A 16,705-nucleotide genomic window follows, 5' to 3' on the forward strand; every position below is an offset into this window, starting at 1 on the left:
CAACTACAAGCGGGGTGATAAGGAATGTGTTTGAGGGAGAAACTATATGGCTCGGATTTTGTCTATTCACTCTTTGAAAAGGGTAGAAGAACATGGGAAATTATGACAGGCATGGTACATACTCGTGTCACCGCGATCTGTATCCTCTATGAACATACTCGCATCTTCATCTATTCCTTGATATACTTCTTCAACCCACGAAGACGCTCCTTGGCCGTCTCGAGCACCTCGTCCTCCTTGCAGACCGCGAAACGGATGTAATCCGCCGCAATGTGCGCGTTCTCATCCGTGTAGAACTCGGTGGGTGGGATGGCGGCGACGCCCACCTCCTGGATGAGGAACCACGCGAGCTTGAAGTCGCGCGGACGGCTGGCGACGTGGGGCGGGAACGGGTAGTCCTCGGGCAGCTTAACCTTGGCCATGTTGACGAGGACGAAGTAGCCGCCCTCGGGCTCCGAGTAGGGCATGCCGAGCTCCTTCCACACCTCGTTGAAGCGGTCCATCTTGCCCTTCATGTCCTTGATCGTCTCGTCCCAGAAACCTTCCTTCTCGGCTTGCTCGAAACCTGTCGGACGCGGGGTTAGTCACAATGAGATCCAAGGTTGCTAGGGAAAAGCAATAGGTAGAGAGAGAGGGGGCAACATACCGACAGCGCACGCTTCTTGCAGAGGCGAGACGGATGAGTAGCAGATACGAGTATGCGCCGCAGAAACATGCTGGATAAGTTCGGCAGGACCCATAAGCCAGCCCACGCGCCATCCGGTAGCGTAGAAGTTCTTGCCCGCGGAACCGACGGTGATGGTGAGGCGCTCGACCTCGGGGGAGAGCGTGGCTATTCTCGTGAAGGGGACATAGTATAGGCGGTCGTAGACCTCGTCGGAGAGAATGATAATCTCGTTCTTGACGCAAAGGTCGCCGATCTTCTGGAGCTCGTCCTTGGAGAAGACCTTGCCGACGGGGTTGTCTGTGTCAACATGTCAGCAAAACACGCCCTGTATTTGGAGCTGCAAGGGAAGTGGCGACGAACGTGGTGTGTTGAGGACAATCATCTTGGTCTTTGGTGTGATGGCGCGCTCGAGCTCGTCAAAGTCGATAGTCCAGTTGGCGGCGGATGATGTCGCCGTGGCGCCGTCTGTGGGAGGATGCAGGGGAACGTAGGTGATCTTGCCGCCGGGCATCTCAATGTTGCTGATGTACCTTTCCAAGGAGTCAGCATGCCTGGGACGTATCATGAACAGCACTCGCGGTCTGGCTTACTGGTCGAAGAAGGGCTCAAAGACAATGACCTCATCACCGGGCTCAATAAAGGCCATGAAAGCACTCAGCATGCCTAGTCACCAGTCAGTCCATACTCTAAGATCATCTCACTCCTCTCCAGGCCTTCTCATCTCACCCTCGTTTGCGCCAGTAGTGATGGTGACCTCGGTCTCGGGGTCCAGCTTGCGGCCCCAGTGAGGAGAGTAGGCGTCCGCAATGGCCTTCTTGAGTCTTGGGCGACCCTTGGTAGGGCTGTACTGGTTGCACTCGACGCGATCCAGCGCTTGCTTGGCGGCGTTGAGAATGAAGTCGGGAGGGTTGTAGCCAAAGAACCCCTGTCCCATGTTCACGATGGGCTGCTTGGGTGAAGCGGCAGCGGCCTCGTTGATGATGGACCTAGTCTCACGGTGAGCATCTTGCACTCAATTACTCATCATCGACCAACAGAGATTTGTCAGAAGTAGCGCTGGCGCATACTTTTCTGTCTCACGACGGCCGGGATCTCAATACACACCAGACATCCTGTCGCCGGCCGGCGACGCGGGCCGCGGGCTTGAGCTTGCTGCTGAGAGACATTGCGGTGGACTGGAAACCTCGTCTGGCGGTGCTGGTGCTGATGATGCGCGACCGGAAGAGAGGGAGGACGAGGGAGGTCATGAAGAGGGCAATGGGATGAGAAGAGGAGTCGGAGCGGCACGGCGAAGAGGGTTGTGAGTCGGCCTCCTCGATTAACCTATCCGTAGTACTCCAGAACGAAGCTCCGAAAATTGGAAGACGCTGATTTGCTTCACGGCAGCTCGAGACCCATTTCCCGTCTGGAGCGTTTGAATGGCGTAATCGGCCGTCCCGATGTTCGGTGCTGCAGTCCACGCCCTGTGGCGGGGTGAGCCGGCCCAATGCGCTTTTTGGCGGGGTAAATGTTTCTTATGTAATCTGACTGAGCCGAGCCGGGGATTCTCCGGTGCAGTTGGAGTTTTACCCCGCGATCCTTGGTCACTCAATTACCCCCAACTCCTTCATTGTCGTAGCAGGAAACCCACAGACTCCAATAATACATTGAGTTTACGAGAGACTTTAGGCAACGCAATTCAACATCTTTCGGCTGGATGGCAATGGGGCTCTCCTGACTGAGATCACTCGTGCTTTGTTGTACGAAAACTCGAATCCGTCGCGGAATGCTTCCCGCTGATGGCAACATACCTGAGGCAGGGTACATTGCTACAAGATATTCGGGCCCTGGATCCGAACTTCTGATGTCAGCCTCCTACCGCAGCTGCAGATACCATAGCATTGGATGGTTTACAACTCAGAAGCCCCTTTTGGTGCTGTATTCCTAAATTTAAATGCCTTCACTGGACATGTTGGCTTGCATGGATCAGTCATGACACGAGGCTAGTACTTGAGCTGATACTAGTTCGGGAGCCAGGTGCCTCGAAACCCTCTAGAACTGGCGGTTTTATCAATTCAAAGCCGTACCAACGTATCGGAGATCATGAAATCCCACTGAAAAATGAGTTTAAGACAGGAATGGCGGTGTAATACAAGAGTTTAGTCGTGCTTGAATAACAGCTGACGCCAGCATCAACAAAATCCTCTTCGTGGTCGGCTTGTATAACACCATGTGTGGCTACGTGCTCTTCAGTCCGTCCGAATCAGATGTCTTACAAGGCGCCGTTTGACACAATGCTGTCTATTTTTGCAGCGCTAATGTCGCTTTGCTGCCTCCACGGTCCATCTATCTCCCTCGCCGGCATCTTCATGACTATAAGCAGACGACGCTGGCTCCTCCCCCTACCTACTCAACTCCCTATGCATATACTCTTAATCACACTTGTAACCTCGTAATTCTTTTCATACTACCTAAACCCTTGCACTACCAAAGACTCACGATGCACTTCCCCATTCTTGCCTCGATCACCTCCCTCGCCACTTCCGTCATTGCCAACCCGGTGGATCTCGAAGTCAGAGACAACTGGGCCAAGGTCGTCTCCTTCAGTGACAATCTTTGCAACTCAGACCAAAGCACTTTCGAGGTGACCGGCAGCGGTGCGTACCGATGCATATCTGTCAACAATAAGCCATCCATTTCACCAATAAGCGATCCATCAAAGTTCTTCAGAAGAGGTATGTCTGTTGATCGCTCCCAACTCAGAAGAAATCTAATCTCCTGCAGGGACTGTACGATAAAGACGTTCAGCGGGTCAAACCGCGGTGGCAGCCACTTTAATCTTCCCGATGGCGACCTTGACTGCCATTCCGTCTTGCATGTGTCTGTTGAGATCTCGTGTTGAAGTCTGGGGAAAGAATTTGCTGAGTGATGAGAGTTTGATATTTCACGGAATGTGAAGATAGTAATGAGATATCTAAGGCTAAGGATAAAAAAGAGAGGAAAAAGACAAAAGAAAGGGTGACCACCCCGAATCGAAATGCTGTCGCATGAAAACCTCATGAGACTTCACTGATACTCTATCGATCAAGCATTTCGATTGGCGGTCCGTGGCATGTGAGGTACTGTTGGTCCCTATAGCACCTTCGTGCGTTGAGGATGAGTGAGCCCCCTTGCGGCCGCCTTCGACCTTTGCGGCCGACCTCTATGGTCAACCTTTCTGGCTAGCGCTGCGTGTGACTAACGACGATCCTGTACTGTATCATGCTGTTTGAATCTTAATCGTTCTTTGAAGTTGAGCACATACGATAAGTAACGCTTGTTTGGATATAGGTTATAACATGGCTAAGTATGAACCGTATCCCTGACCTAATGACCTTACATTTGAGTGACTGCCAGAGAGCTGGTCTGCTGACCAGTCGACCTCTCTCACGACCATACCAGAGGAAGAGGATGAAGCAGGAGGAACAAATGAATAAGATGGCGGAAAAATGAATGACGGGTCCTTTGAAAAACTTCATGATATGCATCGTATCTCCGCTTGGAGTACAAAGGTAATGTCAAGACTTCAAGATCAATCCTTCCAAGTCAGAGTTTCTTCGCACAACTTGTCTTTCGGTATTGTCATTCCCGTGGTAAAACGTTGAGCAAATTCAGTAACCGTATTGAATCCTTGCGCCTTATGACTTTCTCGACGCCAAGATGATTTGCGAAATTTCTAGACAGCTACGAACTGAAGTGCAGAGTTCGTGTACTCATGTCTATCTGCCTACGTAACATCCGAGGTACTCGTAGCGTTGATTGATAGTAATTTGCTTGTAAGTCAAGGATTCGGCCTCCACTCAAGCTGCCGTATTCCGACTACGCAAAGCAACCCAGCTCTAATTGGTCAATCGTCCAACTGAGACTAACAAGCTGGGCGGAAAGAGGCACATTCGTCCCGTGCCAGCTAAGCTTTTTGGAGCATTAGCGCGGCAGGCTACATCCCCCAATCTCCCAGCTCTGGAACGTCCTTCCACTTTGTACACGAATAGCAGGGCCCAAAAAAAGTTGCACCTTCCACACACACACCTCAGCCGTCCACACTCACCCACCTTCCGAACCAAACAAGCAAGGAAGCTGCATGGCACTTTCCCCCTGTTGCGACTTGCGTGTCTGAGAATCGCCCATTCCAGGCAGTTTCTTCAGGCATTTCTTTCCTTCCAGCAAGAGAAACGCAACGCGGCTGAAGGAACGTACCCTCCCATTCGTCACACACGCGCGGCACAGGTGTCGCCTCACACAACCATGATCCCCAACTTAATCTCATCGACTCCCGTCTGCCCTGCGGCGCAGCAGCTTCCCTCTCCCTCCCTCACAATGCCGTCGTCGTATTCCACGAGCCTTACATTCGCCGAGCTCGACTGCATTCCTGTCCTCCTTACGCCTGCGATGCGCTGATTCACAGCTCTCTGAATCTGAAGATGATCGCTATCAATTCCCGTTTGCGAACGATACTCCCCCTAGCTGCTCTCTTCGCCCTAATCCTCGTTCTTGTTCGATTCCATGAAAGCATTATAAATCTCGATTCACTGTATAACCTCGCGAAGCACACGAAGACACCGCCGCCATCTTCGAGTGGCAAGGACAACAAGCAGTCGCTCTCCTCCGAGACCCCAGTATACAAGCCGGCACCGACCTACACCTCGCCCCCGGTAATCGATCCCTTCCCCCTCCTCGCCAACACCGACTCGCCGCCCCCCTCGGTCCCTGCGCATAACGTCCCCCGCGACGACATACACAAAGACTACGGTCTCGACGCGCAACCGCCGCTCTTCATCGGCTTCACCCGCCAGTGGCCCATCCTTCTGCAATGCGTTGTTAGCTACATCACAGCAGGCTGGCCGCCCTCCAGCATCCATGTCCTCGAGAACACGGGTGTCCAGTTCGCCAACGCCCAGGGCAAGCTCTCCCTTCAGAACCAGTTCTACCTGAACCATACGACGCTCAAACGGCTAGGAGTCAACGTCATCCAAGCGCCCGCCCTGCTCTCCTTCTCGCAGATGCAGAACATGTTCCTGCACGAGGCGCACAAGAACAACTGGCCATACTACTTTTACTCTCACCAGGACGTTCTCGTCTTCTCTTTTGAGGACGGCAAGGACGACACTCACCGCCCCGGCGACCGAACATGGGAATTCTACGATGAGGAGGAGCAAAATGAGATCATGAACCCGCCCGCGGCAGGACAGCAGGGTTACCGCACCATATACGAGAACTGCCTGCGCGATCTTGATACCACGCTGAGACGTAAAGAGAAATGGGGGTTCCGGTGGTACCAATATGACCACTTGACCCTGGTGAACCGTGCCGCGATGGACGCCATTGGCGGTTGGGACTCGCTGATCCCGTACTACGCGACCGACTGCGACATGAACGCGCGCCTGGCCATGGACGGCTGGACGATGAAACACCGTCGGGCGGGTATCATCAATGATATCTCGACGCACCTCGAGGATCTTTCTGTCTTGTACCGGATTCCGGGGACGGTCCCGAAAATGGTCGACCCAAATCCCCCACCCCCGCCTCCGCCCCCGCCGCCGGCCGAGAAGAAGCCCGAGAACGAGAAGATACAGGGCGACAAGCGAGACGACGAGACCGCGGCGAATGCTACCCTCGTAGACGACAAGGCAGAGTCATTCCGCGCCGTGGTCCAGACGGGCCTGGAAATGACAAACTACAAGTACAGAGACAGCGACCACAACCGCAACTCGTGGCAGAAAAGCCAGCACGGCGGCGAGGGCGAACCGTATTACTACGACGCCGCTGGGTTCGCAGAGGCCTTTGAGGTGCTCGTCGCTGCCGGGCGCCGGGTCTTTGAGCTGAAGTGGGGGCGCGGCGGGTGCGATATCGCCGAGGGGTTCGGGTTGAAGATTACGGACCAGTGGCGCGTATTGCCTCCGGAGAAGAAGGATAGATGAGGATGGGGGTGTCTGTGGTTGAATGGGCATTTTTTTGCGCGAGTCACGGCGATGACGTCGTTTTTTTGGGGGATGCGATGTCACTCGTTGGTTTCATGGAGTCGATAATGGCTCATCACACCACGGACCTGAGTCAGGGTCCAAAGAGCTGGGAAGGAAGTCTGGCGACACAACGTGAATATATTGGAAGGCGTAATAGATTTAGACAAGCACCTGTGAAACACCAAATCATCGGTTCCCAATAAGGCAAATGAAAGCAATCAGCATGTAATGATATCTTGATATTCAATGGCCAAAGCCATCTATGCGGATAATTTGTGTAAACGCACTGCAAAGTCCCAGCTCCCGTGACCGGAGAGAGAAACTCTTCTGGCGTTTGATGCCATATGCTACTAATAAACTAAGTAAAAAAGGAAAATGAAAAAACCCAGAAAAGAAGGTTGGATGGAAACACAGATGAGAAGAATCGTACACACAGTCGGTGCTGCTCTCAAAATGCCCAATCCCTCCTTTGCCCCCAAAAGTACGCCAATATCCCCGTTCTATCTAGGTATCCCAGGGTTTTCGTTTCGGAAATCCAAGTAAAAAAAAGGATTTCAATCACAACACACGCAACGGAGCTTAGCTATCCATCGGCTCCGGTTGGGTTTCAACTTTTTCTTCGGGCCAAAATGCTCTCGCTCTCACTCCTCTTCGTCTCCTTTACACACGTATCGTCAAAAAAGCACAGAGGGAAATAGTAAGGCAAGAGGAACAGTCATCCTTGATGACAAGGGGCCTGCTCTATGCCTCGGTAATATTTCTCGCCAGGGCACCACCAGCCTGGATCTCGTTGGGCGCAAACTTGATCCCGCTAGCCGAGGCCGCGATCTGCGACTTGGGTGCGTACGCCGAGGTGGCGGTGCCGCTGCGGAGAACCTCGTCACGGGTGACGCCGAACTTCTCGGGGGACAGGCCCATGGAGCGGAGGAAGTGCACCGTCTCGGTCCACTCCTGATCCTTGCGCTTGGCGTCCCAGCCGAGCTCCTCGGCCATGACGTCGATCACGCGCGGCAGGGCGCGGAGGGCGGACTCAGCGTCGAGGAAGGCGAGGCGGGTACGGCGGGAGATGAGGTCCGTTGCCGTGAGGGCGGCCTCGGCGCGGACGCCGTGGCGGATCTCGCCCTCGACGAAGGGGAAGTTGGGGATGATGCGCTGGCGGTCGGCGGGGGTGGTGGCGACGGACCAGGCGCGGTCGCCGTAGTTGTGGGCGAGGTGGTGGGCGACGTCGGCGTCGAGGGCGAAGTGGGTGATGAGGTGGCCGGGGAGGTGCTTCGAGAAGCCGTGGGCGCCGACGAGGGGGATCTTGGTGGTGATGCAGGCGCCGGTCGTGGTGAAGGGTGCGAGGCCTGCGCCGGAGATGTCGGGGAGGGAGACGGGCTTGGGGACGAGGTTGAAGGTCTTGATGGCTTCGTCGACGGCGTCTTCGGCCATTTGGCGGTAGGTTGTCCACTTGCCGCCGGCGCAGGTGAGGAGGCCGGAGGAGGAGACGGTGACGAGGTGGGAGCGGACGAGGGATTCGGTGTTCTTTGCGTTTGGGTCCTTGACCAGGGGGCGGATTCCTTGCATGAGATGTTAGTTTCTTGGTCCTGGCCTGAGAGCGATATCGGAGGGAGGGGGAGGGAATGAGAGGAAAGCTTACCAGACCAGGCAGAGAGAACATCGGCACGGGACAGGGCGGACTCGGGGGTAATCAGCTTGTTGACCTCCTTGAGAATGAACTTGATGTCGTCCTCGCGGGCAATGGGCTCGCGCTCGACGGGGGCAGCGTTATCCGTGGTTCCAGCCAGAGTGTATCCTTGCCAGGGCAGAACAAAAATGACACGACCGTCCGAGGTAGCAGCATCCAATAGACCGATTCCGTTGGGGCAGATGTCGCCAGGCAGCATAATGTGCGCACCAGAGGCAGGGGCGACGATGGGCTTGCGGTCCGGGTTGTCCATGCACTCGATTGCGTCGGCAAAAGGGCCGGTGGCGTTGATGACGCCCTTTGCGCGGACGGTGAAGGGGGCGCTGCCGGGGTTCTTGACGTCGCGGACTTGGGCGCCCGTGATCTTGCCGGTGGAGGAGTTCTTTTCCAGAGAGGTGACTTCGACATGGTTGAGGACGGTGGCGCCGTAGAAGGCGGCGGTGAGGGCGAGAGAGACGTTCATGCGGGAGTCGTTGTGCTGGCCGTCATAGTAGACGAGGGCACCGACCATGTTATCCTTTCTGAGCTTGGGGAAGGCCTCCATGGCCTTCTTGGTGGAGACGTAGTAGGAGCTCTCGAGACCCTGGGAACCGGCGAGGAGATCGTAGGCCTTTGTGCCGGCCCAGAAGTAAGGAGTCTGCCACCACTTCTGGATGGGCAGGAGAATAGGCAGGGAAGAGGACAGGTGCGGGGCGACGTTGAGGAAGGTCTTCCGCTCGTGAAGGGCCTCCATGACGAGCTCGAGCTGGGAGTAGTCGAGGTTCCAGACGGCCTTTTCGAGGTAGCGGACACCGCCGTGAACGAGCTTGGTGCTCTTGGACGAGGTTCCAGCAGAGAAGTCGTCGCGCTCGACGAGGGCGACCTTGAGGCCGCGGGTGACGGCGTCGAGAGCGATGCCGGTTCCCGTGGCGCCGCCGCCGATGACAAGGAGGTCGTATTCTTGGGCATCGGAGTTGTGAGCGCGCAGGTCGGCCAGCTGTGAGGCGCGGTCCTTTGCCGCGGGGAATGAAGGCGGGACGATCTTGCCCTGGTCATCGCGCTTGAGCTCGACGAGGGCCTTGTCGAAGTTGTGAGCGCCGCGGCCACTGAGGAAGGTTGAGTAGGCGACGACACCACCAGTTGCCGCGGCGGCAGCGATGGCGACGGGCCTTCTCAGGCTTGAGAAACGAGACGCCATGCTGGCGGGCGTTTCTTGTGTGTGTTTTCTTGTGATCTCTTCACCCGGTGAGGTTTAGACCGAGTCCGAGAAGGACGGGACGATGACGGTGGAAGGCGCGTCTGGTATAGGTGACCAGTCCGGGCGTGTAGGGTGTGGGATGCCCTTTTGGTGAATGCTTTCCCTCAATGGTGATGTGTTAGGAGGGGGAGGGGTTCACAGGTTGATGATCCTGGGAAGAATCAGGAAGGTGAAGGTAGGGGAAAAGAAGTAAGAATAAGAGAGGTAGGAAGAGGAAGAAAAGGCTCAAGGGCTTAAGAGGGACCGAAGGGGTTGAGGATTGTCGATCGGTAGATGACCCAAGTGAGTGGGTAGATTCCGGGTGGCAGAAAAGCAGGAAGCTGTGCTTGTCCGGGCTGGGCCGCCTCACCCGCGAAGTATGGACTGTTATTCGTGGAATGACACCCCGAGCTCGAGAAGGAATGGTCCCGTTTGGCGCGAGCAAAAATCTTCCGTTGGACTGACTGGGCAGGGCGGAAGGGCAGGGGATGTGGGTATCAGAGATGGGAGAGAGGGCGACCTGATGTGAGGAAAATAAAAAAACAATAACGAAACTTGAGCCCGGCAGAAAGAGGCTAAAAGTAGATCGGGGGTGGAGGGGGGTACGAAGATACCTTGTGATGACGGAGATCGGGGGATGGATGGACGGACGGGGGGTCAGACGGAGAGAGAGACATGCAGCTTTGGCCGGTAGCGATGGATGGAACACACGGACAAAGCGATGAGGATGCCAGCTCAGACACAGCTCTTGCTTGGTGTTCGCAAGGTATCGCTCGCCATTGCCAATTGGACCTTGACCCCCACGTGGTCGCAGGCGCGTCTGCGGTATGGCAGCATGGCTCATCTTGAGACTTTTTTTGCTGATACCTTGTCTGTCCTGACCACCATGCCTGCGTTTGCTACTTTGTGCTACCTTAGCCTGGCTATGCCACACCACTGCATGCTATCATCTATCGCAGCTTCATCAGCCATGTAGCTACACAGTAGGTACGTTGTGGTGAATGGTGGCAATGGCAGTGGTGAAGGGCAGTGGTGAAGGGCAAACGGTCTCCGGAAGCAGCAGCAGCAATGCACTCGAGTCGGGGTCTGACATCATGGGTACCGAGCTCACTCCGAGCTAGCAATTAACAAGCAGCAACAGCACCCCAACACTAGCTGAGTGACTGAGCAGAGTCAGGACATACAGTGAACCGGAGTGAGTGAAAGACGGGAAGAGACCCGCTTCTCGTTCGTCATGTCGGTAACGGCGCAGGATCCAGTATGGAGAAATGAATGGGGAAAAGGCACGCAAATCTGGAGGTGGGAAAGAGTCGTCGGTGCCATCCCATCCGTATGCGTAGATGGATCCGTAATTGTATGGTGTTTCCAGTCAGAGCCTCAAATATGCCATCAGGGGTCTGTCTGCACCTCGGTGTTGACTGGCCGAGATGGTGACATATTTTCGGTATTCTCTCGGTGCTGATGATACGTGGAGCATTGTACCCCTGTCTCGGTGGTCTCGGTTGACATCGCCGACCACTGAAGAAGAATTGGAGAAGGTGCGGCCCAGGTTCCCAGAGAAAGGAAGGAAGGGTCCCGCTAAGAACTGGAAAGTGCAGGTGGGGTCACAGATTTGGAGACCTTCCGTCAGCTGGAGGGAAGGCTCCACTGGACCTTGAGGTTCGCCATGATCGGCGGAATCCTCCGGCCGAAAAGTACGTCCTCTTCCACTTTAGCCCCTGCTTCCAGCCCTGACCCTCTTTTCCCGTGCCACACATGCCTTCTCCTCTTTTCGGTTTACCACCACCACCATCAGTCTCCATTTTAGCAGTGCCAGACGGCGACACTGCGGCCTCGACTCTCGCTCGTCCTCGGTGTTGCATTCCCGTCACTCACCACATCCACATCGCAGACCTGGACCACCACCACCGTCCAATACTACTGGGCAGTGCTCCATAGTCCAATCCAATCACGCTCACTGCAGAATCAACAGCAAGGCACAGTCACTCGCCTGCTGGATCTCGAGACACGCATTGCATGCCCTGCGGATGCCTCACTCAGTCACCCAGTCACCCAGTAGTAACAATCACCACTGCCAAACGGCGACTACACGGCGACCACCAATCGGCTCGGCGAATGGCCCGCGACTGATGTCTCCTCGTCGACCCTCCCCAACGTCTCCATCAGTGTCCATCGTGGGATGTTTGCCCACACAGCGCCACGCCATACTGCCGCTAACTACCCTTATCCTTTGCAATCCTCACATGTCGGCCCTTATACAGGGGCCTGATTACTATGGATCTCGCCTCACTTCTCAACTTGAGGCCCGATTGTGAGGCTTGCCCAACAGCCCAAGGGGCATCAACCAGCCAAACAATTTCTTCCAGGGCGGATTTCTGCTTCATCTTAAGAACCAGATGCCGTCCTCTTCTGTCCATCCATAGTACTGCGGACCGTTTTTGGTTCCCGGCCACGGGAGGCTGCATCACACAGACGCCGTGCCATTTTGGTGACCGAATTATCGGGATTCACAGCCAACAAACGCCGTACAGTCGAACCTGTCTTCGTTCCCTATTTTTTTTTACCTACATATCATCGACTACCTAGCCCACCCGCCATGGCATCGCTTACACCCGACACGATATACTGCCACCACTCGCCAAGCTATCCAAGTCAGCAAAACCTGCCTCCAGTCTGCCGACTCTTCCCTCCAGACCCAGCAATTTCCGCAACTCTTTACCATCATCGATCACGCGCAAAACCCCTACGCAGTGCAGCGGCCGACGTCCGAGCTTGACTGACAAGTCACTCTACCTCTGCCATGTACCTCGACCTACTCTTGTATGGGTACTTGGGGAGTGTCCGGACACGAACCCCTCCTGGGATACGACTGCGGTAGGGACACCGTTGTCGCACCCGCACCGCATCCGCACGCCGCAGGGCACACGCCCGCCGTCCACTCCTCCGTGGCCGCTACCAAGTTTCTTCGCTGCACATCCCTCGGCCGTCACGGCCACGCCGCAGTGCCACGCCGAACATTCCGCGCCGCCCCCTGCAACTCGCGTGCGAAAAAGTGGGAGGAAGCAAGTTGAGGTGGCACACGGGTTGAATTGCTGCCAATCCACAACCACTTCGCAACTCGGCTCCCCTACCCACGCAAACGGTCACGATACAGTCAGTTTTCTTGCTGCGCTGCCAGATGATGCGATGGGCCAGCTTTGGTCCGCCAACCTGTCCAAGTGCTGCGTATCAGGTCCCTGTCTACGACAGCCACACAACCCAGCTCGAAATAGTCCTTCACCCCCCCAGTTGACTTACACCCAAACGCAGGTCAATCCATCACCATGTCCTCGTTTGATGACCTTGATTTGCGCCTACATTTTGAAACTCGCAGGTTGCAGCTGCGCCCCACGGCACGTTCGCAGCCAGAGTACCAATCTTAGCACTACGACAAGTATCGCACCCAGAGTTCGTCGACTCGCGCTACCGAACCCTCTAGCCAATCTGAGTAAGATGGACCAGGTCCCAGGGTGCAACTTGACAGCGACGTTTCCTGCACGTCCACTAGCTCTTGGCTGTTTCTACCCCGCGCTTCCAGACGAAGCACCAGCCAGACACAACCTTATCTCACGACGGGCAACGTTCGCCGGGCCACCGAAGAAGGGCCATCGATCGGAGACAGCTGTATTACGAGTCAGCTTCGCTCAGAGTTTGAAGCCATCGGCCTCTCATCGATGAAAGCGCGATCTCCAAGTTACTATACGCAACGGGAACAATACGGGCCATCGTCAGACACACTTACACGCACTGCTCCGCCTCGCATCGCAACCTTGCTACAGCTCTGCAAACGGGAAACTCATGCCGGCGATTGGACATTCGAGCCATCCAGACAAGACAGTCATCCGAGTTCCTCGCCATGCGGCCAATGCTTGACATCACTTCCCGTCGCCACCCCGTCCAATCCGCGCCCTCTCCCGCCTTGACGTGGATGGTAGTTCAGGCGACAACAGACCACTCTCCTCAACTTTGCCCATCTTCAACGTAAGCTAAGCGCACAGTTCTTGCGAATCGCTAGTTGCCACAAGAAACTTGAACAACACACAATGGGCCATCCGAAGTCCTCATAATGCACCCTCTTGGTGGCTGAAAGAGGATTCCATGGCATTGGCGAGCTGGAAGCATGGGCAACGTGATACCTAAGCTCGCACAGTAGGTTGCTGACTACCATCCCTCTGCTGGTCTCCCGTCTCTTGGCCAGGAAGGTGAGCAACAGAGGTCAAGAGTCGGCTACAGATGGAGCGGGTGCAAGATGCCCATGGGGACCACCCATTTCCCCAAGCTGGGGTCGAGACGGAGCATGACCGGGGCTCCAGTCGGTCTTGATACTGCAATTGCTACCTGAGTCCACGAGACTATTGGACTCCAGACATTCCAAAAGAGAATGTGCAACCGCGGACCCAGACATTCGGGATCGCTGTCAGGGTCAATCTCAACCTTTGAGGCCTCTGAGAGGTCAGAGGCGGGGCTACATTCACGATTCACCACACCAAAACCCCAGTCTCCCCAACAAGATGCAAGCCCACGCCATCATGGATTACATGCAAAGTGCGAGCATTTTGTTGGTCTGGATTCTTTTGGACTGGTGGTGGTTCAGCTTTGCTGCACTGGAGATTCGGAAGCGATTCCAGTTCCCAGCGGCGTGGGCAGGTCCCTTCCCGCTAGCCAAGTTGGCGGCGTTAGGCCCCCGTAATTTGGGCCCATGTCTCTGAGCAAAAACCCCCGACTTGACGGAAGAATTGTTCACCTGGCCCGCCCTCGGGGCAATCGTGCCAATCTTCCAGCGAAGGTGGCTTTTTTCTCGTCTCCAAGGGTCTCCTTCACGAACATACTAATTGCTGGCCATGGGCGCACATCGTAGTTGAGAAAGAGGATTGTCTTTGCCTCTTGATGGCACTCTTTTCTCTCGTGTATTGCGTAGTCACCAAGGGGAAACATTCTTTGAACTCTTGAAAATGACTTTGTGATTTGAAGACAAGACACCGCTAATCCAACCCACGCCAATACCCAAGCAGCAGCACCTCAGCACCTAACAGGACAACAAGCAAGGCAAAAAAACAAGAAACAGGAACGACGGAATGCAGCTGCAAACAAGCTCATGATAAACGATTTTTCGCCCGTGTTCGCTTTTTTGGGGTGTTTGGACCGTAAGACAGACCCATCCTTTTTGTGTTTCTTTTTGTTTTTCCCCTTCTGTTTTTCCTCAACTTGAGAAACGCATAACTGCGTTGGATCAAATCAAGAGGTTGTCTTGTTGAAGGCAGGAGGGGACCTTCGAGTCGATCGCTCGCCCGTCTCAGTCTCTCCATCTCTCTCTTCTCTCGTTATCCGAAACCCGTGGTATCATTGTCTGCCAGTTTCTTTGCCTTTCTCACTCTCGCACACTCATAAGAGATCGTCGTGGAGGTCGTCGTCGTTCTCATGAAGATGGACCGAATCCTCACGATAAGATCCCGGTGTCAATCTCATCATCACTCATCAAGATGAAAACAACATCTCTCTCTCACTTTCTCATCATCAAAAACGCACAAATCGGACACTACGTGAAGCGAGGACACTGTCTACACCTTCTCCAAGCGGTTCTTGTAGGTGTTGGACCAGACGTCCCTGCGCGGGCGGAAGAGTCGGGTGAGGCCAAAGTAGGGCGTGTTGATGGGGCTCTCGCCGGTGAAGATGAAGACGTCGTACAGGAAGCCGCCAAAGAGGGTGCCGAAGAAGGGGGCGACCATGGGGATCTATGGAGATGGAATGTTAGTCACGAGACTTCGGGTTAGGATGTGAGGTGAAGGATTCGCCACTCGGAAGGACGACGTCGAGGGCCACAAGACTAGCGCATACAGCGACGACGACGACGAAAAACCCCGAGCCCCATCAGAAGATAGGGGGGAGACCGAGGCAGGCAGGAAAGGAATTTTCTTGCTGCTTACCCAGAAATAGTATCCACCGGCGGACCACACTTCAGACCCGTATCCGAGAATGTACGAAACCAGGCGGGGACCAAAGTCACGAGCCAGGTTGATGGCGTAGCCAGTCTCCCAACCGAAGCAAGCACCGATGCCGAAAATGAGGAAGAAGAGGGCCAAGGGCATAAAGGGGCCCGCAGCTCCGTTGGTGGGATCGGCGAGGGCGAAAATGGAGAACATGAGAATGGTGGAGGCGACGATTTCCGAAAAGAACATGCCCGTCCGCGTCATGAAGGCGGCCGGGTACGTGCAAAAGATGCCGGCGGTCGAGTTGGCGCCGCCGACGGTGCGGATGCCCGGGCCGCCCTCAAAGGCGTCGATGGCACTGATGTAGTTTCCGTACACGATGAAGGCGCCGGCCATGGCGCCCAGGAGCTGGCCCATGAAGTAGACGGGGAACTTGCGCCACGGGTGGCCGCGGTACACGCAGTTGGCGAGTGTCACTGCCGGGTTGAGATGACCACCGGATTTCTTGCCCACGTAGACACCGAGCATAACTGCCAATCTATGAAGCAATGAGTTAGTTGATTCATTCTCTTCTCTTCTCTCGTTTCTGTGTTCGACTTCCGCCGAGACTCTCGTTTTATTCAAGATTGCGCAAGCCGAAAAAGCCACGCACTCGTGAAGTGAAGTCGGAACACTGGGAAGGATCGAAACTTACCCCCAACCCCAAGAGATACTCTGGTAATCACCCTTGGTGCTGTTGCTAAGAACGACCTGGGCAACGACACCGTCGCCAAAGAGGATCATAATCATGGTTCCAAAGAACTCGGAGAAACCCTCCTGACAGTTCTCACGGATACGCGACCACCACAGCTGCTCCTCCTCATGGTGAGGAGGGAGCATGCTGCCAACGGCGTGCTCCTCGTGGGTCTCTTCGCCTCCCATGTCGTGTTTATAAGTTGGAATATGCTGCTTGCCGACGGACGACGACTCTGACACCGATTCCGCTGTATGGACAGTGATGACCATTAGAACCTCGATACGATAACGTTTACGATTTCTCTCGAAGGGACGAAGGGGTTCGAGGGTGGTGAGATGATGGATGGATGAGGAGTGAGAAGGACTTCGAGAAGGAGAGGAGATGGAGAAGGAGAGAAGACAAGAAACGCGGGGACGGTGAGATGAAGATGAGATGAAGAGATGGACGAAGGTCTG

At 55.1% G+C, this 16,705-nt stretch overlaps 7 protein-coding genes across 7 annotated transcripts; 3 read left to right on the plus strand and 4 right to left on the minus strand.

Moving 5' to 3' along the window:
- Positions 1 to 170: 170 nt before the first annotated feature.
- On the minus strand, positions 171 to 1,914 carry CCOS01_03546 (aminotransferase class I and II; the record flags this gene model as incomplete). Its single annotated transcript, XM_060451732.1, has 6 exons — positions 171 to 565; positions 647 to 964; positions 1,028 to 1,197; positions 1,258 to 1,330; positions 1,394 to 1,653; positions 1,772 to 1,914. The coding sequence occupies 6 exons, from the start codon at positions 1,912 to 1,914 to the stop codon at positions 171 to 173; spliced, it is 1,359 nt and encodes a 452-aa protein (XP_060317997.1).
- A 1,232-nt stretch (positions 1,915 to 3,146) lies between these two features.
- CCOS01_03547 (uncharacterized protein) lies at positions 3,147 to 3,444 on the plus strand (the record flags this gene model as incomplete). The annotated part of the gene is made up of 2 exons (XM_060451733.1): positions 3,147 to 3,381; positions 3,431 to 3,444. The coding sequence occupies 2 exons, from the start codon at positions 3,147 to 3,149 to the stop codon at positions 3,442 to 3,444; spliced, it is 249 nt and encodes an 82-aa protein (XP_060317998.1).
- Positions 3,445 to 5,106: 1,662 nt separating this feature from the next.
- On the plus strand, positions 5,107 to 6,603 carry CCOS01_03548 (uncharacterized protein; the record flags this gene model as incomplete). Its single annotated transcript, XM_060451734.1, has 1 exon — positions 5,107 to 6,603. The coding sequence occupies one exon, from the start codon at positions 5,107 to 5,109 to the stop codon at positions 6,601 to 6,603; it is 1,497 nt and encodes a 498-aa protein (XP_060317999.1).
- A 783-nt stretch (positions 6,604 to 7,386) lies between these two features.
- Positions 7,387 to 9,509, minus strand: CCOS01_03549 (FAD dependent oxidoreductase; the record flags this gene model as incomplete). The annotated part of the gene is made up of 2 exons (XM_060451735.1): positions 7,387 to 8,204; positions 8,285 to 9,509. 2 exons carry the CDS (start codon positions 9,507 to 9,509, stop codon positions 7,387 to 7,389), a joined length of 2,043 nt encoding a protein of 680 aa, XP_060318000.1.
- A 178-nt stretch (positions 9,510 to 9,687) lies between these two features.
- On the minus strand, positions 9,688 to 10,392 carry CCOS01_03550 (uncharacterized protein; the record flags this gene model as incomplete). Its single annotated transcript, XM_060451736.1, has 1 exon — positions 9,688 to 10,392. The coding sequence occupies one exon, from the start codon at positions 10,390 to 10,392 to the stop codon at positions 9,688 to 9,690; it is 705 nt and encodes a 234-aa protein (XP_060318001.1).
- A 1,978-nt stretch (positions 10,393 to 12,370) lies between these two features.
- Positions 12,371 to 12,619, plus strand: CCOS01_03551 (uncharacterized protein; the record flags this gene model as incomplete). Its single annotated transcript, XM_060451737.1, has 1 exon — positions 12,371 to 12,619. One exon carries the CDS (start codon positions 12,371 to 12,373, stop codon positions 12,617 to 12,619), a length of 249 nt encoding a protein of 82 aa, XP_060318002.1.
- Positions 12,620 to 15,145: 2,526 nt separating this feature from the next.
- On the minus strand, positions 15,146 to 16,519 carry CCOS01_03552 (MIP family channel protein; the record flags this gene model as incomplete). Its single annotated transcript, XM_060451738.1, has 3 exons — positions 15,146 to 15,319; positions 15,512 to 16,052; positions 16,209 to 16,519. The coding sequence occupies 3 exons, from the start codon at positions 16,517 to 16,519 to the stop codon at positions 15,146 to 15,148; spliced, it is 1,026 nt and encodes a 341-aa protein (XP_060318003.1).
- Positions 16,520 to 16,705: the final 186 nt, after the last annotated feature.

The sequence above is a fragment of the Colletotrichum costaricense genome (assembly GCF_030867565.1).
Source record: "Colletotrichum costaricense strain IMI 309622 chromosome Unknown Scaffold_3.1, whole genome shotgun sequence".
In the NCBI taxonomy this organism is placed as follows: Eukaryota; Fungi; Ascomycota; class Sordariomycetes; order Glomerellales; family Glomerellaceae; genus Colletotrichum; species Colletotrichum costaricense.